This window comes from Scyliorhinus canicula, chromosome 4 (genome assembly GCF_902713615.1).
Source record: "Scyliorhinus canicula chromosome 4, sScyCan1.1, whole genome shotgun sequence".
NCBI lineage: Eukaryota > Metazoa > Chordata > Chondrichthyes > Carcharhiniformes > Scyliorhinidae > Scyliorhinus > Scyliorhinus canicula.
Window position 1 is genome coordinate 29,162,787 of NC_052149.1, and position 21,944 is coordinate 29,184,730.

At 45.5% G+C, this 21,944-nt stretch overlaps 1 protein-coding gene across 5 annotated transcripts in view; it reads left to right on the forward strand.

Annotated features, from left to right (window-relative positions):
- LOC119964448 (glycogen debranching enzyme-like) overlaps positions 1-21,944 on the forward strand; it is a 140,261-nt gene that overhangs the window by 35,846 nt on the left and 82,471 nt on the right. For all 5 annotated transcript variants that reach the window (XM_038793948.1, XM_038793949.1, XM_038793945.1 and 2 more), the window contains 5 exons: positions 5,523-5,704; positions 6,450-6,561; positions 7,196-7,313; positions 21,217-21,319; positions 21,443-21,540. In XM_038793948.1, coding sequence (XP_038649876.1) covers positions 5,523-5,704; positions 6,450-6,561; positions 7,196-7,313; positions 21,217-21,319; positions 21,443-21,540 — 613 coding nt within the window. The remainder of the gene's footprint in view (positions 1-5,522; positions 5,705-6,449; positions 6,562-7,195; positions 7,314-21,216; positions 21,320-21,442; positions 21,541-21,944) is intronic.

Sequence of the window (21,944 nt, forward strand, 5' to 3'; positions counted from 1 at the left end):
GCTACAGCAATAGGGAGGGTGAGGCCTTGGTGGGATTTGAAAGCCAAGGCAGAACATTTTAAAGTTGAGGTGTTGCTTGATGGGGAGCCAATGTAGGTTAGTGAGCATAGATAATAGAGAAAAGAGACTTAGTGCGAGCAACAGAGTTTTGAATTACCCCAAAAGTTTACGTATTTTAGAATATGCGAGATACAGTCAGCTATGCATTGGAATAATCATGAGGAGGTAACATGAATGAGGTTTCAGCAGCAGATGAGCTAAGACAAGGGGCATCATGGGCAATGTTAGAGAGGTCTATAGGTGATCTTGTGATGGCATGGATATGAGATCAGAAACTGATAATTTAGCAACAATGGAGAAATCGAGAGGTAGTGCTGAGATGCTCATTTTGTGCAAAAAAATAGTGTGTACTTTTGTGCTTCAAAGTACACATTTTAGTAATATAGGAACTGGAAAATGTCCTAAGTAATATTTATTTCATAAATTTATCACTTGTCAATATCAATTTTATAATGTTTTAAAGCACCATTTTTTAAAGAATTAAACAACAAAGTTACAAAATAACACATAAGTAAGAAGAAGGAAAGGAAAAAAAACTGCTTGATGTACATGAGTACAGAGTGGAACAGGAGAACGACACTACAATTGGCTCGATACCGTCAGGATTAGATACTCATCTAGCCCCACCAGAGACAGAGATAGGATAAAGCGATGGAAAAAATGACAAAACTGTGCACCCCCTCCCATGGCTACCGGCCCACAATCACCACGAAAATCATCATGAGTCTCCTGCGCCATGGTCAGGTGCTCACCAACATATACCCCCCTCGACTACATCAGTGCCAATGGCACCACCAACCTGTCACAGCCTCCTCTCTTCGGGTACCAGATCCAGCTGGAAGCGAAGAATGGATTCATCCTTACAGAAACGTAATCAATGCACGAGAACCCCAGTCCTAAGGAGAGTTACATACATGCCACACAACGTGACTAAATTCCAATCCAGGCCCTAGGCAGAACCAAAATCATTCCAGACAAATGTAAAGGGAGGACCGGCAGCAACACGTTTGGATTCCGATCAAATCGACAGGTTCCCCCAGGGAGAGAACCTTCTCAACAAGGAGGTGAAGAAAAAGGCTAACGAGGGAATGGGAACCAAATGCAACCTCCAGGCCCTGCATTTTGAACGCACCCATAAAGAGAGAGAGACCCAAGTGTGGAGAAAGAAGGAGAAAAAAAAACCTGAATCTCAAGGGAGAGTCAAAAGGAACCCAGTCCTCCCCGGGATAAAAAAATCTGCTCCGGCCGTCGCTGGATAAAGACATAGGTTCTTAAATTCGATAACTTAAAGAAAAACAAAATAAATAATTTAATGACAAAAAGAAAAAGAAACTCGAAACAGATTAGCTCTAACTGGGGGACCATCCTTCATCTAAGCGAGGACTGAATTAACCCTACCGCCCCAGGGCCCCCTCATCCTCCCCAATAACCAAAAGGAGTAAACTGCACAAATCACATTCCTCGTCATTGACTCAATGTGTTTCTGCTAGATCAGGCCAATCAACAATACAAGCCATCGCGCCCACATTTCGCACCTCCCTGCAGGGGAAAAGACAACAACAAATCGACAACATAATCAACAAGTAGCAATGTCCAGGATTACAGAAGAATTGCAGGGCGCTTTGCAGATAAAGGCATCTTCCATGTTGCATGAGAAGACAAAGGATAAGGCAGGACCATCAAGCACTCTTCAGGATCTCTCAAGGATGCCATTGTTTGAAGCACAAGACACTATCGTTTTACCATGCCAGTCCGTGTCTCCCACGTCCAGGCAGTCCACAACCTTCGACCTGGCTGGGAGGAATGACTTGACCATCTTGGCCACCTCCAACCCTTCATGGCAAGCATTGAGAACAGGACAATAAAGGACCAGTGATGGGTGGGCCAAACAGACCCGTGGCCTCAAAGACCGGATACGTTGTGCTCCATCAAATTTGATATACCCAGCCTTCGGATCAGGATTATCAAATTTTCTAACTCAATCGGGAACTCGTTTCTCACTTCTCGCAAGGGACCAGTCTCAGGGACACAGCTCACCTGGTACCCCTCTCCCAAACCAGACAGGATGGATGATATCGTGCAACAGGATTTCGACAGCACCAGGGAAATTGCTCTTTCAAGTGCAAGAACCACCTCGTGTGTCGCCACTACTCTCATTAAAGAACCCGCAATTCTGCAAATCGAGCTTTAACGACTGACACAGAGAGCCGAGATCCTCAGCCAAGACATCTTCCACGGTGACCATTATGCAGATGCATGCAGCACCGCCAAGGCGGGAACCTGCTCAGCAGCAACGACTTCACTGCAAACCAGGCCACATCCTGGCCACCACGACCAAGAAAGGATTTTAACATTTTATCTCCGTTCTTCCTCCCAGAAACATCGGTCAGGAACTTCCAGGAACATAGCACATGTTGTGTACCCCCAAAAAAGACAAAAATGAAGTGTGCACCAGGATAATAGGAGCTGGAGCTCACATCATGAGAAACTCTCTCGCAGCATTTTCATTCTTGATTAGTGGAAATCTTTCCTTTTTATAAAAATGAATGGGACCTCAAACTCCTCCCTTAAATAAAATTTCAAGTCTGATGTGTAACCGAACTGCAAAATTTTATCTTCAAGGTAGACACTACAAAATTAAATGTGAGGAATGATTTACCGGTTCTCAACTATTTGGGCCTGGAATAAATCTGTGCTACAAAACCTAGGTTGTACTACAGTGCGTTACCTGCAAAACACCCGTACCTTGATTTGATTGCGAACCCTATCCAAAAGAGAGAATTGTATTTATATATTGCCTTTCATGACTTCAGGATATCCCAGGGTTTTACAGCTAATGAAGTGACTTATTGCAATGCAGAATCTCTCATCCAGCAATTAAATAAGTTGCCAGATGAATCTATTTACATCACATTTGTCAGGACACCAACAAGATCTTCTTTGAATAGCCCAATGGAATCTTTTCCATCCACGGAGAGTGCAGATAGCATTGTGATGCCTTCTTGCATTATGTGCTCAAGTATTTGGAGTGGAGCATGAAGCCACAATCTTTTAACTAGGAGGTGAAAATTCTGCAACTGAGTCGAGGTCGACATTGCCACAAATAATGGATAGTGCTCTACTATAATATCCCAGGCTGCCAAATTAATAGCCAGCTACTTCTTCAGCCTTGATATCTTTCAACAATATTGTGAAGGGGGGAGGGGACTTTTGTTGACTAGTTTGTGATCCCATCTAAACTTTTTGATGCCTAAATGTATTGATCTTTTGCAAAGACATAGCCCTTGAATCCTGTATACTTAAAGTTTGCAACTTGATTATGTTAACTGATTTATTCTATTTCTACTTTAAGCCCAAGCGATTGTGACTTTTAACCAAGGTATATTAATTAATTCAAATAGGATAACCACTGTTATATATTTAAAGTTGTTAAATGTTGAACTAATTTAGGGTGAGGGAGCTTGAACATCAGTATTTTGTGAAATAACTTTTCAAAGCTAATGAAACTTTCAAAACCAGTTCAGCATCAAACTTATACTATTGAAAAGAGACTGTAGACTTTCATTTTAGTTGGATTTGAAATGGTCTTGTGCAGGAGATACTTTAAAAATGTCAAAGGTGGGATGTCATCTATTTAAAGGGTAATGACTGAGGCGCAGGAGTGTGTACACTGGTCATGTTTGAGACTCAGTATTTGCGATGACTGACCTTGTTTTATTTTTGTAAAGGTCAGAGTGCTGCATTAATTTGACACTGCTTTTTAAATGCCAAGTTAGAATTGATCTTCAGATAACCAAGGATAAGTTAGTTGTGCAATTATGCAGCTTTTTCTCAACTAAATCAGTAATCTCGGTATTGTTTCTTCTAGCGAGTTAGACAGGAAACATTGAAAAGTGTTTGCTTATTCGAGGTGTTTTGTTCTTCAATATAGTTGGATGGTGCTAAGATATGAAAGGTCAATTCATTTATAACATTGTAAATTTGGTGATAAAGGTGGATAACGGTAATATATAGTAATTGGGGTTGCTTTAAAAATATAAATGATCTATAAATGATCAGTCTGCTAGTGAATGCAGAAACCATTTATAGTTATCTTTAAATCTTTCTCGTTGCAAAGGTATGTGGGCTACTGTTGAGGCCGTAGGAATTTCCCCTAACTTTAGCAAATTTGCAGAATCACATTTCAGAGCAATTACTTCATGCTTTTGGAAGCTGATCCTGTTCGGTTTCCCATAACACCACCACCACACGAACGTATCAACAGCAGAACTTGCAATTCTCTATCTTTTCAAGTATTAGTGGGACATCTTGCAACTCGCTGCCATCTCATAGATTATCATAGAATTTACAGTGCCGAAGGAGGCCTTTCGGTCCATCGAGTCTGCACCGGCTCTTGGAAAGAGCACCCTACCCAAGGTCCACACCTCCACCCTATCCCCACAACCCAGTAACCCCACCCAACACTAATGGCAATTTTGGACACTAAGGGCAATTTATCATGGCCAATCAACCTAACCTGCACATCTTTGGGCTGTGGGAGGAAACTGGAGCACCCGGAGGAAACCCACGCACACACGGGGAGGATAGGCAGACTCCGCACAGACAGTGACCCAAGCCGGAATCGAACCTGGGATCCTGGAGCTGTGAAGCAATTGTGCTATCCACAATGCTACCATGCTGCCCATGTTGCCCAAATGCTCCCTTTGTTCATATTGGGCATTCCTGAATATTATCGCTCTACCATTAGCGACTGTTCTTTCAGCTACCTAACCCTATGCTCGGGAACTTCCTCCGTAAAATATCTCCACCTTTCTACTTCTCCATCATTTTGATGGTCCTTCAAACCTACGTCGCCACTGGTCTTGATGTTTCCTCATGTAGTTAGGTGTCGGATCACTTTTGATAATACTCCTATGGAAGGCATTTGCATGTTTTACTTTGCTTTTATAAATGCATCTTACTGGTGTGATATTTGTCAAAGGAAGAACTTTTTTTACTTGATGTGCTAATGTATATATTAACTAACCAGAGGATTAAATACATAACGGAAATTCCTTCTAAAAGAAAACTGTTGCATTGTGAAGGTTCTGTAAAGCAAAACTGGTCATCCTAAATTTGCCATTTAAGGCATCAAGAATTCTTTCCTGCAATTTAAATTGGCTAAATATGGAAGAAAGTACATTTACTGGGCTCAAAATATTCCTTAAAATAATGATAAAATAGGTTGAAATCTCTCAAATAAGGGGAATGGGTTATTGTTGAATTAATTTTATATTTGCAATTGGCAATATCTAATTCATTTACACAATACTTTGTAGGATATCTTGTCATGGAATAGGGTTTGGAAAAAGTGCATAATGAAAGTCTACTTGATGTGCACCGTTTCACCTCGATCTAATTTTTATAAGGAGTATTCATCATTTTTTTTTTTTGCATTTTTTTTCTTCCCTATTTCTCGATAGCTGCCAACAGTGGCTGGCTAAAGAAGCACCCAGAATGTTCCTACAACATTTTAAATTCCCCTCATTTGAAACCTGCCTGGCTTCTGGACAGAGCCTTGTGGCATTTAACTTGCGATGTGGCTAAAGGGAAATATCAGAACAGAGGACTGCCTGCTAAAATTGAAAATGGAGACCATATCGATGTAAGTACCAGACAATTAAATAATTTTCTTCAGAATTTCCTCTCTTGCCCTTCCAAAGATTTTGACCCCAAGGCTTGTATCTCAGCCAAAGTGGCTGTTGATGGGAAGCTATTAAATGAAGAGGATACTGGAGTCGAACCATGCCATTAACTTCTCGTATATGGGATGGGCCTGGCAATTGGTCAGGAGGGAACCCTGGCTGCGTATTTGTTCCCTGATCCAGGAGTGCTATAGCTTCTTAATGAATATTTTGCATCTGTTTTCACAAAAAGAGGTAAACAAGAAAGTTGTTATAGCTATAGCCTGTTTCGGCATGTCATGGTTGAGATCAGCTAACTTTCACCATAGGCTAGGGTTGAATTTGGGGGTTCACTTTGTAATAAATAATATTTGTATATGCGTTCTCAGACCCTAATCCTGACAATGCAGAGAGAAATCCAAAATTAGGGTCCATGAATTGAATCACATTTCGTAAATAATTCACTCCTTACCTAGAGTGTGGTATGAGTGCGGAGCTCTGCAGAAGGTTTGTGGCAAATGGCATGGCTGCACTGAAGTGAAAGCTAGATAGGTGCACGGGCAAGGAAGGAACAGAAGCGCATGTTGATAGGGTTGTTCGAAGAGAGGTGGTAGGAAGATCATGCAGAGATATGCCAGCAACTACCCTCTGGATTGAGTGTTCTGCACGAAAACAGATCATTATGTCTAAACCTGACAGAAAGTAACCATGTTTTTTTTTTGACAGTCTCTACGCACAATCATTTGGGACGAAATCTACCCTAAACTGCGGTTATGGGAATTTTATCAAGTGGACGTCGACAAAATTGTTAATGACTTCCGGGATGCACTACAACATGGTATACCACAACAGAGCTTATTATACACAATATATTGTTTGTTTTGAAACCTAATTGGATAAGACACCAAGAATATTTGGGTTTATGAAAAATTTTTTTTCTTTTATAAATTTAGAGTACCCAATTAATTTTTTCCAATTAAGGGGCAATTTAGCAACCCACCTATTCTGCACATCTTTGGGTTGTGGGGGCGAAACCCACGCAGACACGGGGAGAATGTGCAAACTCCGCACGGACAGTGACCCAGAACCGGGATCGAACCTGGGACCTCGGCGCCGTGAGGCAGCAGGGCTAACCCACTGTGCCACCGTGCTGCCCTGGGTTTATGAAAATTTACAGACTTTTAAATCTTATTGTTTCTTTTTTATTAAATTTAGAGTAACCAATTCTTTTTCCCAATTGAGGGACAATTTAGCATGGACAATCCACCTAAACTGCACATCTTTGGGTTGTGGGGGTGAGACCCACACAGACACGGGGAGAATGTGCAAACTCCACATGAACAGTGACCCAGAGCCGGGATCGAACCCGGGTCCTCAGCGCCGTGAGGCAGCAACGCTAACCACCGTACCGGCCTAAATCTTATTGTTTCTAAAGCTAACCATTGTAAAGGTTCTTTGTTTCTGTTTTTAAGGTGAGAAGAAAAAGTGTGACAGCAAACAGCCTCTTAAGATTATCCAGGACCCTGAATTTAAGAGACATGGCTGTGTTGTTAATATGAGCGTATTACTGAAACAATTTGTACCTCGTGGGTAAGTTATGCAAAACCTATTTCAGTCGAATAAGTAATGTTATTGGAGGAAATAAATTCCCATTTGAGAGCCCCACCTTGTCAACCTTGCCCCTCGCTTGAGGTGTGGTGATCCTCCGGTTAAATCCCTGGCTGTCAGCCCTCCCTCCTCAAACAGGAAAGCAGACTGTGGTCATCTGTGACTATGGCGACTTCATCTTACTTTACTTTTACTTTATTCCCATTTTGCTTTAAGTCATCTAGTAGCTTCACTTTTATAATTTAAATGAATGACACAGGAGGTTGTCTGTCCTTGGAAAAGATTTAATAAGGTTAAGCTTGGATTGTACAGTCAAGGGGTTCCCAAACTGGCTTTTCTCTGATTGGTCCATTTGATTTATGCCATCTCACTGTTACTGGGCAGAAAAGCCCACAGCCAACAGCCAGGATTGATGCTGAGAAAGGAGCCAGTGGCAAAAGCGGCGACAAATCCAGTGAGAGGCCATGGACAGGTGTGTATGAATGAGTCTGGATGTTTGGGACTCGGACAGGTGTGTGAGTGAGGAATGGGCCTCCGAGTTTGGATTTTAGAGAGGCGTGCATGAGAAAAGGTGGGGTTTGGGCCTCCGTCGAGTGTGTGCCGGTGTGAGGGAGGGCGCCAAGGATGCTCTGTGTATGGAGGGGGGGTTGAGTGTGCGCCGGTGTGAGGGGGTTTGTCCATACCGTGTGCGCGCCCGTGTGGCCTTTATCTCATCATAAGATAGAAACTCTGTGGCATGGAAGGAGGCCATTTGGCCCATTGTGTCCATCAGCCAAGAAAGAGTTATCCAGCCTAATACCACTTTCCAGCTCGTATTCCATAGCCCTGTAGGTTACAGCAATTCAATTGCTTATTCTTGGACCCCATAGACTCTTTGTTTGCAGAGCTATCTGCCATGTGGAATCGTGTCAAAAGCCTTCCTGAAATCGATTGACACTTGATTATATGTGCTCCCCACATTGTCCCTGCTTGCTGCCTCTTCCAAAAATCAGCCACTTAAGTCAGATATGACCTTTTCTTAATAAATCTATCTTGACTGTCCTTGATTAGTCTCTGTTTCTCTAAATGGTGATTTATGCGATATCTCAGAATCTCTTTCAATAATGTGTTTCAATCAAGGTTAGTTTGACTGGCTTGTAATTATCAGACTATTTCTTTTTCTCTTTTTTTAACAATCTACATCGTCACCAGTCCTCCAGTTCTCTGTCAGCATGCATGTAGCTGGAGAGGATTGGACAAGGGTGGTCAGGGATTCTGCAATTTGCTCCTTAGTAGCCTGGGATGCATTTCATCTGGCCTGTCACTTCCACTCACTTTCAACGATGCTTAACCTCTTAATAATTCCTCTACACTGTTTGTTCATCAAACATTTCACAACCCTCCTCCTTAACTGCAATAACTGCCTCGTTTGTGAAAACAGTTGCAAAACATTCATTAAGCATCTCCACCATCTTTTGGCCCAACCTCTTGCTACTCATGCACTTATAAATAACGTGATTTTACTTGATAATATATTTAATGCCCTCTCTTTGCTATCCTACTGTATTTTTTAATTTCCTTTTTTTAAAACATTTTTTCTTGGGATGTAAATGCCTCTGGTTGGGCCATATTTATTACCCATCCCTAATTATCCTTGACGATGGTGATGAGCTGCCTTCATGAATCGCCGTAGCGTACAACCGCAGTCCTGTTCGGAAGTGGTGTTCCAGGATTTTGGCCCAACAACAATGAAGGAATTGCTGTGTCGTTCCAATTCTGGATGAAAACCTAGAGGGTTTTGGTGTTTGCACCTGCTACCTTGGACCTCCTAGGTGGCCGAGGTCACAGCTTTGGATGGTGTTGTTGAAGGAGCCTTGGTGAGATTCATTCCACCTCTTGCTTCCTGTGCTCCTCTAAGCTTTCTAAAGTATGGAACTCCTGGAGCTAGATTTTTGCTCTAGGGTGGCTATTTGGATGCTGGACTGAATTCCGGGTTGGGAACCCAGAACTGCTGGTGATGAAAACTTGGCAGCAATTTTTGAAGAGATGACCAATTAAATGGCTGCCTGTTAGAAACCTGCCTAATTAACGGGGTGAGAAACCTGCCTAATTAACGGGGTGGCAAACAGGCTGGAGGACCAATAGGAAGCTGTGCCATCATCATGGAAGTGTACCCTTCTACAGGGCAACTATGGCCCATGGTTATTGACCGAACAGCATCTTTGTTTTCTCAGTCTGCCATACTTACTCAATAATTTTCTGACTTCCATTCCTTGCTCTTCCTCTCTCCCTTCTGAATCTACACATCCTCTCCTCCTGCCCTCCCCCCTCAACATCATCCATGAAGCTATTCTAAACCTTCCCAAACAAACTAACAAACGTGCCTCGTGTTAAGGATAATTAGGGATGTGTAATAAATATGGCCCTACCAGAGGCACTTACATCCCAAGAAAAAATGTTTTTAAAAAAGGAAATCTGTCCAACTTGCACAAGTTCCCTCTACCCTAGAACGAAAGCTCTCCCTGCTGCACTGTCTGCCGAACTATGCAATAAATCTGCACTATCTTGCTATTGCTATACTCAGTAGCCAGTGGAAGCAGGGATAATCCAGAGATTATTAATATTTTAGGTCCTACTTTTAATTTATTTCCTTATTCCCAAAAATCTGTCTGGAGGACCTCATCCATCTTTTTACCAACGTCATTGGTATCGGTATAGGCCATAACCTCTGCCTGTTCAGACACCCCACCCACCCACTCAGTGTTCGACAGATGAGATTCTTGACCCTGACACCTAGGAGGCAACAAATATCATTCTGGAGTCATGCCTGTGGCCACAGATAGGCCGGTCTGGTCCCCTACTTTTTGGTATCCCTGTTACTATTGATTTTCTGAACTTCTTCCTCTGTGCTTCTCACTTCCTTCCTACTGCACAGCTGAGCCACCAAAGGCTGTAGTGCTGAGAGAAACCAGTATTCACTGAAGACTGATTTAGAACAAAAGACTCCTGCACTACCTGCTTGGTTCCTCCTTTTCGGTCTGTCAGTCACACCTTCCCTGTCTGTTGGCGCATTCTGAAATGGCAGCTCCTGAAATGTGCTATCCCTGTAGTCCTCAGCCTCATAGATGCACTGCACTGACGCCAGCTACTGCTCCAGCTCTAAAACTTGAGCTCCTCCAGCTGACACAAGAAGAGTCCTAGAGTTCCCACATAAGATGTGCACTTGCCATGACTGAGATGCCCTGCCATGCCTCAATTTAAATAATTTTCTAAACTTACAGAAACAATCTTTTTATGTTCCTGATCCGGACAAAAGAAAGCACACCAATCACACACCACTTGACTCCTTTCCTTCTGCTGATGTCATCCCAGCACAGTGGCAGTACTATTGGATCAGGAATTCAGAGTTCTGGATTCATGCTCCTGAAACATGGGGCTATATTTTTGCTTTTTCTGGCAGGTTTGAAGGCGGGGGCTTGTAAAATACATTAGGTCGCTTAACCTGCCACCTACCACCTACCCCCACAACAATTATACCAGCGGGGAGGGGACATTAACAGGAGGCCTGTTAATCCCCTGAAGGTTAGGAAGCCAGGTGGGTTAGAATGGCAATTCAGTAGTTTCATTAATACTGTGACTAACATTTTATTCTGCATGCATTTAGGTGGACATTGAGGCCTGTTAATGTCCACCTAAAGGCCTCATTCCCTCATCACAGGAATTTAACGGGAGATGAGAGAGTCCATGCCAATTGGCCTGCCTGTTAGGTTTCCTTGCACAGGCTGGTGTTGGGCGGAGGTGGGCTGGCAGGTTAGATCCTTTCTTAACTGGTCAGCTGGGCTCATCAGAGTGCCCTATGGCCTCTCAATTCCTAGCCGCCACTTTGTTTACTAAATCCCCCACCTCCCACCGATTCCCTCAATACCGACAAAGTTCCGACCCGTCACAGCTTACGTCCTCATTGCCCAAGTGCAGTACCGGCAGTGGCCACTGCTCTTCCAGTGGGGCTACTGGTACATTGGGAGCTGTCAGCCTCTGGCTATCGAATGACTGCAAGGCACTGTTTCTTCCTGTGTGCACGCTTCCTTCCAACTGACTTTTTAGTTGTGGGGGAGGGGAGATCATTGCATCTGTTTTTACAGTGCGCCAAGTCCAAATTCCACATGATGGCTGAGGAGTTTAAATCCGATTTTAAAATTGCATGCAGAATAAAATGTTAGTCACAGTATTAATGAAACTACTGAATTGCCATCCTAACCCACCTGGCTTCCTAACCTTCAGGGGATAAAGGTGACACAACCTGGCCTACGCATGACTCCGGACTCTCAGCAGTGTAGTTGGCTCTTAACAGCCGTCTGAAACGTCTGGCAAGCACTCCAGAAAATGCACTGGAGTATCTAACTGCACCACGTGGATGGCAACATTTCAAGAAAGCAACTCGCCTCTTGCCTTCTCAAGAAATGCTGGTCTTGCTGGCATGCTTGCATCCCAAGAACTAGGAAAAGAAAACTTGATTCCTTTTATCTCTCTCCCTGAGCCAGTTCCCCTATCGTTTTATCTATACATACTTATACATTTATTTTAGCTTTAAGATTATGTAACTGTTTAGCTAATGTAAAACATGAACACTCACCACTAAAGACTTGAATCAACTAGCTTGATACTCATCTGTAACCTGCCTGCGCTGCTTCATGTTTTATGCTGACTGTAACATCAACAGCTGGATTCTCCATTCCTGAGTCTTCAGTGTCGACGCCAGGGCAGGATTCGTGGACTTCTGCGAAAGCAAAACTGGCGCTGCACCTGGTCTGATTCAATGACCGTTGAAGAGCTAACGCCAGCGCCAAATGGAACACAATCGATTCCATTGAGAAATGGCAGCAGCCACATATACACTTCACTCCCCTCCCAACGAACAAGATGGCAGTGAGGAGAGCTGCACCCCGTTTGATGGATGGCGAGCTTGAGAATCTGCTGGACACGGTGGGGGCAAGGCGGGCCATCTTGTACCCTGGCCTGGGAAGGAGGCTGCTAGCTGCCGCCATTTTCCGTGCCTCGACACAGGTGGCAGAGGCTATAAACGCCATCAGCAACACAGTCCGGACTGGCCAGTAGTGCCGGAAGAAACTGCACGACTTCAGGGCGGCGAGGGTGAGAAGGCAGCACTGTGCCCCTGGCATCAACCTTCCACCCCAAACACCCCGTAACCCTCCTGCCCCCCCCAACCACCCGGAGGATGGCAAACCCCCACCCCGCACCACATGCCAGCACCATTTTGGCTGCCATGCGCAGGTGCCCTGGCCACTGAAGCCACCAGCTACCCGCCTCCTGGGCTGCATGCATTGTTGGATTTTCCAACAGTGTCGTTTTCTGTCCTCTATCATGGAGAAGCAGTCACCAAGCCAAAGACTACAATGCGGCGTTGTCGGCGAGCATCCAGCACCTGCAGGCACAGGTGGAGGAATCCCAACTGCATGCAGGAGGTGGTTCTGGCCACACATGTCACCCAGACCAACACCACGGAAGGTGGCATTCGAGGTGGAGGCTTTGGGAGTGAAGGTTTCAGCTATGGATCAGCATGTCCAAGGCATGGGGCAATCTGTGCAGGCGGTGGCCGAGGCCCAGGATAGGGTTGCCACCTCACAGGCAGGCATGTGGCAGACCACCTGCAAATGGCAATGCGCTCCTGAGCGTGGCCCAGTCACAGTGGGCCATGGCTGAGAGCATCAATGGCATTGCTCAGGCGCTGGCCGACATGGCACAGACACGAGGGAAGTGGCCCAGTACCAGAGTGAGATGGCGCAGTCACTGGCTGATGTGGCAAAGACCCAGAAGGTGGTGGCACAGTCGCAGCGTGATGTGGCGCAGTCCCAGACGGATGTGGTCCACTCCCTGTGCCCAAGGGCCGCGAGCATGCAGAATCAGGTCAAGACGGCAGCGAGCCTCCAGGACTGGAAGAGCCAGGTGGTGGGGGAGCTTCAGTGTTAGCACTTCTCTCGCCCCCATCCCATGGAGTAGCCCGGGGTCATCGGGCACACCAAGGGAGGAAGAGGTGATCGAGGCCAGGGCCGGTGGCTCCCGCAGGGGAGGTGCCGGAACACCGCAGCATGTTGGATTCTTTTACCCCACCCCTGTCCCTGGCACATCTGGTGGGCAGCGAGCAGAACAGGGCTGCACCACGCCACCTGAGAAACAATGGGCCCATCCAGGCCCAGTCGCCCCAGAAGATGCCTGCCAAAGGGGACCCAGGTCTCAGGGCTGGAATCACAGCAGGCCGCTTGCACTCCTGATGTACCGTCTGGGGATCCACCTCGATGTAGCACTCAGACCCGTAAGGCCAGAAATGTAGACACCAGTTAAGTTGGTATGGGTGCAGGGTGCAGGACACCATTCAGTGATAGGGGCAGGGCATGGATCTGGATACATCCCATTAACCACCTGCGCACAAATGTTACAACCTGTCTCAGTGCTCTGTTAGATGGATGTGAGGGGTGGGCTGGTTTGGTCTGGCTGCACAGGAGGGGGGGGGGGGGGGGGTGCCTGAGGGATGAGCGAACTTTGAGGGTGGGCTTGGCTCGGGGATTGCAGTTCAGCCAACGCTCACCACACTGGTGTCCCACCCCCACCCCAGAGAATCGATGGGACCATGTGATGGAGTGGCCAGCTCACGTGCAGGGATCATCCATGTGGAAAGTAATACTGTGGGCAGGAGTCAAGAGGTTTTCAGACGATGTGCAGCACCGGAGCTCATCGCAGAGTGGGTTGTCATCATCCTCTATCCCATGGACCAGACCCGCTGTTACTGCCAACCCTGGCCCTGTATCCCCGTAGTGCAGCAGGTATGTATCATGGAAGGGTGGTGTGGGGCTGGATGCTGTGTCCATGTCTCTGGCCACTCTCTCTTTTCCCCCCCCCCACTCCCCACCCCCAAAAGCAGTGAACATGGAGGCAATCCGAGTGTCCCGTGCGTGTTGGTCCATGCGCACGCATTGTGCAGCCTCCCGTGCCTGCCTGGGTCCCGTGCCCTGTCCAGCTTTGCCCTCGCATCTTCTTTGTCGGACGAGGACTAGCATTCATCATCCAGCACATCGCCCTTCTGCTGCGCGATGTTGTGGAGGACGTAGCAGGCCGCCATGGTGCGGGTGACCCTCCCAGCATCATACTGGAGGGCACCTCCCTCCAGAATGGTCCAGGCACCTGAAACACATCTTCAGGACTGCAGCACGTTAGGACAGTTAGCAATGTTGCTTCACAGCGCTAGGGTCCCAGGTTGGATTCCCACTTGGGTCATTGCCTGTGCGGAGTCTGCACTGTTTTTAAAAACTCACCACTATTCTTAGAATTCCCCCTATACCAAAAGGGCCGACATTCTAAATGATGAACAGGGATTCTCACTCCCTGACTCCGATGCAGGTTTCAGTGGGTGCTATTCAGGTCAAACTATATTTTCAAGTTATCCCCCGGTATAACCCATACCTTCACCGAAGATTTTATCTACTTACCACTTAGTAGCATTGATGTCCTGGGTCCTGCATTGCTAAGTAAGTAATGTAGACTTCAGGAAAAAAACACTTTTTCAGGTTAAGTTAAGTTATTTTATTATTATATGTTTTCTTTTAAAAGCTGCAAACACTTTCTTTACAGAAAGGTAAAAAGGTCTTGCTTCTGGATCCTGCTGGTTGGTTGAAGGGACCTTCAGGCCCACCTTGACAATCAATCTTCTTTAAAGTCTGGTCTCCTTGGGATGTATTCGCTGGTTAGCTCTGTTGCTGTGTCTTGTCGATTCATGCACTGAGCTATAAGAGCTGGCTCTGCTAGCTATCTCTCAGCTGACTGACTCCTGTTTAAATTCTAGTCTTCCTTAGATGTATAGCTGTTTAAGCTCGGCTGCTTGTCTTTTTCCCATGACCAAGCTGTATATGCTTCTCTTCTCTCTCTGAGTTCTCCCCTCCTGTTGCTGGTCTGCTTCTGCCCCCTGGGTTTATATTCTCTTTCTACCAATTATTAAGTTTTTAGAGCCTTATTGTAAATTAACTTACTTCACTTTGATTGTTAAAAAGTATCTTTGATGTAAACATTCTAATACAACTAATTATTCATTTTGGGCATAACCTCACCTCTCAGATCTGATTACATTGTCCTTTGTGATGTTCAAAGGTGCTTTGGTTTCAATAGGTGTTACTTTTAATTTCTGTCTTTCGAATAGTTTAATTTTCCAATTGTCCCCAGCTCATAACTTTGTCTTTGATTTTGACTTTAAATTATGTTTCTCATAGACAGGTTGTCTCCAATTTTCTTTAATTGACTTGATGTTAGTAGAATATCACACTTAGAATTGACACCAAATTCGACTGAGCATCATCCATCCTTTCCAGCTGTTTACTAAGAGAGTTAATTTCAGTGAAGGTGTGAAACCTTTGCTTTTAACTATATGCTAAAATTTTACTTGGTTATGACTTGAAAGACCTGCCTGTTTTAAACATTCGTCACTTAATTCAATTAAAACTTATCCATGCTTTTCCAGATACTTCTAAAATAGTTACATTCAATGAAGGTGTGAGCCATTGTTACATGAATCCTGTGTGTTTGCTAAACCTGTTTGTGAGAGATAATCTGCATTTCATAATCCCGCTCTTTGCAGCTGCTATTAACCTTTTGTGGGATCTTTCCCTGTATCCTCAGACCTGATATTGCCAGACTTCCATGTTTCAAATGACACATTTTTCTGTATTTTCAAGAACAGCACATTCTCCCCGTGTTTGCGCGGGTTTCCTCTGGCTGCTCTGGTTTCCTCCCACAAGTCCCGAAAGACGTGCTGTTGGGTGAATTGGACATTTTGAATTCTCCCCCTGTGTACCCGAACAGGCACCGGAGAGTGGCAACTAGGGGATTTTCACAGTATCTTCATTGTCATGTTAATGTAAGTCTACTTGTGACACTAATAAAGGTTATTATTAAAGGACACCAAAGCATTACTTGATCACGCCCCAGGTCGCAACATGGGTGTCGTTGTACCAGGTCTCTCTCCAATTCAGTCTGTGGCCTCAGGATGGGCATCATCAGCCACGACCACAGTGGATAACCCCTATTTTCCCGGAACCAACACCCCAGCTGGGGGTGTGCCTTGCAGGGTCCGCGAATCTTCGAGTGTGCCAGGATGAAGGCTTCGTGCACACTGCCTGGGTATCGGGTGCCGACGTACGTGATGCGTATCTGATGGTCACACAACAGCTGCACATTCATTGAGTGGAACCCCTTTTAGTTTGTGTAGAGCGGCCTGTCACCTGCAGTTGATGGTAGGGCCACATGCATCCCGTCGATCACCCCCGGACTTGGGTATCTCGGCGATGGTGGGAAACGCCGCTGCTGGGCATCCTGGTGGGCTCAGGCCACATTGAAATAGATGTATTGTGCCGACTGGGCATATAGGGCTTCCATGACAGCACAGATGCACCTGAGCTCTTCGAGATCCGGGCAGGTCCTCACTCAGTGCCTAGAAAGACCCTATGCTGTAAAGGTTCAGGGCAACCGACACCTTGACAGCCACCAGAAGCAGGTGTCCTCCCCATCCCTCGAAGTGCCAGGTGCGCCATAATCTGGTAAATGTATCATACTGTTTCCCTGCTCAGCCGGAGTCTTCAACGACATGCCTGGTCCGGCAGGTCCTCGAATGACGGATGCTGCCGGTACACACGAGGCCTTCTGGGGTGCCTCCTTTGCACTCCTCCTCGGCCTGTTGGGTGGCCGGCTCTCCGTTCCCAGCAGCTGCCTGGAGCTTTGGGAAAGGTGAAATCTATCCCACAGAGATCACTAGATCTTTGTGAGCAGCATTCTTTCAGGCCAGTTACCACCTCTTCACCGGCAAAAACCAGGCAATAATTGATCGCATGTGATGATCACAGAAGCTCCTGAGGATAGTGTCCTTCCTTCCATTGTAAGGTGTGAAATGCGGTGTTTAATGATGATTGCACAATATTCAGCACCATTTCCAACGCCTCCGATATTAAAGCAGTCAAATGCAGCAAGGCCTGGACAATACCAGGCTTGGGCTGATAAGTGGCAAGTAAAACATTTGCACCACGCAAGTGCCAGGCAATGGCCATCTCCAACAAGAGAGAATCTAACCATCAACCTTTGACATTCGATAGAATTACCACCGCTCAATTCCCTCACTATCAGCATGCTGGGGGTTACTATTGACTAGAAACTGAACTGGACTGTGGCTATAAAATATCTTGCAGTGGGTAACCCACCCCTGACTCCCCAAAACTTGCGGGCAGCACGGTAGCATTGTGGATAGCACAATCGCTTCACAGCTCCAGGGTCCCAGGTTCGATTCCGGCTTGGGTCACTGTACGGAGTCTGCACATCCTCCCCGTGTCTGCGTGGGTTTCCTCCGGGTGCTCCGGTTTCCTCCCACAATCCAAAGATGTGCAAGTTAGGTGGATTGGACATGATAAATTGCCCTTCGTGTCCAAAATTGACCTTGGTGTTGGGTGGGGTTACTGGGTTCTGGGGATAGGGTGGAGGTGTTAACCTTGGGTAGGGTGCTCTTTCCAGGAGCCGGTGCAGACTCAATGGGCCGTATGGCCTCCTTCTGCACTGTAAATTCTATGAAAACTTGTCCATCACCTGCAGGGCACATGTCGGGAGTATGATGGGATACTCCCCACTTGCCTGGATGAGTGGCACTCTTAAAAACACTCCAGAAGCTCAACACCATCCAGGAAAAAGCAGCCTGCATGATTGGTACCTCAACCACAAATGTGAATTCCCTCCACCACTGTCTCACAGCAGCAGAGTGTGTACCATCTGCAAAAATGCACTGTAGGAACTCGCCAAGCCTCCTTTCACAGCACCATTCAAACCCATTACCACCACCATCTAGAATGACGAGGGCAGTGGCTACCTGGGAACACCACCGCCTGGAAATTCCCTCAAAGCTACTCACCATCCTGTCGCTCGGTCTAAAACCTGAAATTCCCTCCCTAACAGCACTGTGGCTATACCTACACCACATGGACCGCAACGGTCAAGAAGGCAGCTCACCCCCACCATTTGAAGGTCAACTATGAATGGGCAATAAATGCTGGCCTAGCCAGTGAAGCCCACATCCCAAGATTGAATAAAACAAACAATAGGTGACTTAAAAGGAAAGACTTCATCTTAGAAAACAGAATTTTTTATTTTTCCACCCTCCAGTTCATTTTTACAGTCATTCCAGAAGGTTAGAACAACTAACAAGCTAACTGAACAGGGCAGTTGTATGCTTCAGTTAAACTGGAAATCTACTTCAATAACTAAATTTTTTAATTATTGCAATTCACTGCTTCATATTGAAAGTAATCAAATTAATACACTACTCCACGTTGTCTTAAACGTTACTACAGCGCGTAATCACCATTTTTAAGTCTCCCTGGAATGGAGAATTTGCCTGAAGTAGCCTTTCTATAATGTTCATAGTTTTGATGTGGAGATGCCGGCGTTGGACTGGGGTGAGCACAGTAAGAAGTCTTACAACACCAGGTTAAAGTCCAACAGGTTTGTTTCAAACACGAGCTTTCGGAGCACGGCTCCTTCTTCAGGTGAATGGAAAGGCTTGTTCCAGAAATGTTTATATAGACACAGTCAGAGATGCCCCGGAATGCGAGCACCTGCAGGCAATCAAATCATCAAAGATGCAGAGAGAGAGGTAACTCCAGGTTAAAGAGGTGTGAATTGTCCCAAGCCAGTTCAGTCGGTAGGCCTCTGCAAGTCCAGGCTTGTTGGTGGGGGCCGAATGTAATGCGACATGAATCCCAGATCCCGGTTGAGTCCGCATTCATGCGTGCGGAACTTAGCTATAAGTTTTTGCTCAGCAATTTTGCGTTGTCGCGTCTCCTGAAGGCCTCCTTGTAGAATGCTGACCCGGAGATCAGAGGCTGAATGTCCTTGACTGCTGAAGTGTTCCCCAACTGGAAGGGAACAGTCCTGCCTGTTGATAGCGACTATCAACAGGCAGGACTGTTCCCTTCCAGTTGGGGAACACTTCAGCAGTCAAGGACATTCAGCCTCTGATCTCCGGGTCAGCATTCTACAAGGAGGCCTTCAGGAGACGCGACAACGCAAAATTGCTGAGCAAAAACTTATAGCTAAGTTCCGCACGCATGAATGCGGACTCAACCGGGATCTGGGATTCATGTCGCATTACATTCGGCCCCCACCAACAAGCCTGGACTTGCAGAGGCCTACCGACTGAACTGGCTTGGGACAATTCACACCTCTTTAACCTGGAGTTACCTCTCTCTCTGCATCTTTGATGATTTGATTGCCTGCAGGTGCTCGCATTCCGGGGCATCTCTGACTGTGTCTATATAAACATTTCTGGAACAAGCCTTTCCATTCACCTGAAGAAGGAGCCGTGCTCCGAAAGCTCGTGTTTGAAACAAACCTGTTGGACTTTAACCTGGTGTTGTAAGACTTCTTACTGTGTTCATAGTTTTGTAATGGCTCTCAAAGAAAGGAAAATGGAACTTCTTTGAGATGGAGCATGTTAAATAATAAATAAATGGAATGTTTAAGAGAAGTTAACTTATCGAATGAGTAGATGCTGGGACTCAAGTGCCCCCTCTGCTGACCATGAAAGATCATATTACAACCACTGCAAGTCGAGTATCCTTTATCCTTAATCCAAAAACTTCCAAAACCGCATTGTTTTGATCATCGACATTTTAGGGAAAGCCTAGTTATTTGTCTGCACTGTTTACCGTGTTTGATTTGATTTGTTTTGTCACATGACCAAAGTACAGTGAAAAGTATGTTTCTGCAGCCAAGTGGATGTACACAGTACGTACATAGTAGACAAAAAGAATAATCAACAGAATACATTGACAAATGGTACAACGGCAAACAGTGACTGATTACGGTGCGGAACAAGGGGCCAAACAAAGCAAGAGCAGCATAGGACGTCGTAAATAATGTAAGATCAGTCCAATGTTCCTATGTCTGGATGTGTGGGTCTTCAGATTTCTGTACCTTCTGCTTGATGAAAGGATCTGGAAGAAGGCAAAGCCTGGGTGGGAGGGGGTCTCTGATAATGCTGTCTGCCTTCCTGAGACAGCGGGAGGTGCATACAGAATTAATGGGAGGGTGGGAAGCTTGTGTGATGCGTTGGGCTACATTCACCACACTCTGCAGTTACTTGCGACCTTGGGCCGAGCAGTTGCCATACCAAGCTGTGAAGCAGCCGGCTGGGATGCTCTCTATGGCACATCTGTAGAAGTTTGTGAGAGTCAATGCAGACATGCCGAATTTCTTTGGCTTCTGTAGGACATAGAGATGTTGTTGGGCTTTCTTGACTGCTGCATCAACGTGAGTGGACCAGGACAGATTGTTGGTGATAGTGATTTTTAGGGTGAACATGTTGAAAAAAAACCTGTTACAGGCACTCTGTGTCTATAATTCAGTCTTACTCTTACTCTTACTCTTCTTGCTCTTTTATTTACTTTAGACTATAGCTAGCCTAGACATATGATATTGTAATATAGCTTTATATGTGTAATCCAAAATTATCTGAAATCAAAAACATAATTAGCCCCACGGGCTTCGGATAAAGGATACTTGACCTATGCTTGAAGAAGAGCAAATTAATTCTTTCAGCATCTTCGTCAATATTTATCCACCGACCAGCATCATTAAAAACAGATTATCTCATTGCTGTTTATGGGATCTTGCTGTGTGAAATGTGATTCCCATAATTTTCTAAGCTGCAACAGTGACTGCACTTCAAAATGCTTCATTGGCTGTAAAGCACTTCAGGATATCCAAGGGTCATGAAAGGGGTTATAGAATTGCAAGCTCTCTACCTACCAAATGTGAGACTTCCACTGGAATCTGTTCATTTTTCTGTTTAATTTTCTTTTTAAAGTAATAGACCTGATGAAATAGAAGAATGCTGCAGCTCGGTCCGTAAAAAGTTACAAGAGTTAAATATGGAACACCAACAGGATGTGCATTGGCATCAGGAGCAGGCAGGTTTTACTTCAGTTTTCCTCCCGTCCTGTCCTGTCCTGCATCCCCTGAGTGAACTTTAATCAGCTGATGTCTTTTTAAAAATCGTCAAGCAATTTAATTATAAAATAATGTACCTTCAGGCTGTGAACTGCACGATGGGGACTCTAAGTTACGAGCGCCTGGTAGACTATGGCCCCAGACTTGGACCTGTAACAGAAAAGAATCCTCTGGTGACCAGGTATGGTGATCAAGTCGCTAAAAACCGTTGAGCGCAAGCTCATTTAGAATGTGAAGTTCTCTGTACTTTTATATGACAGGAAAGCTTTCAATGAGGTAACTAGTTTGGCAATCCATTTGAGGGTCTCCCGAGAAGCTGAGTGGAGAAATAGGTTATCTTTTGAAACGGATCTGAATGAGGAGGGGTTAATGTGAATGTTCCCTGTTCTGGGACTCTGCCCATAGTCGCACTGCAGGAGTTACTCATCGACCTATGAAGCACGAGATTACGTCGTCCATGCCTCGTGTGAATTTTATTGAGTGCCATTCACTGCCTTTTATGAGGTTGAAGTCGGGGACCTCTGGGCCAGTGTTGAGGTGTTAGCTCTTTATGCTACATACACCTCAACTGCTTCACTGGGCAAG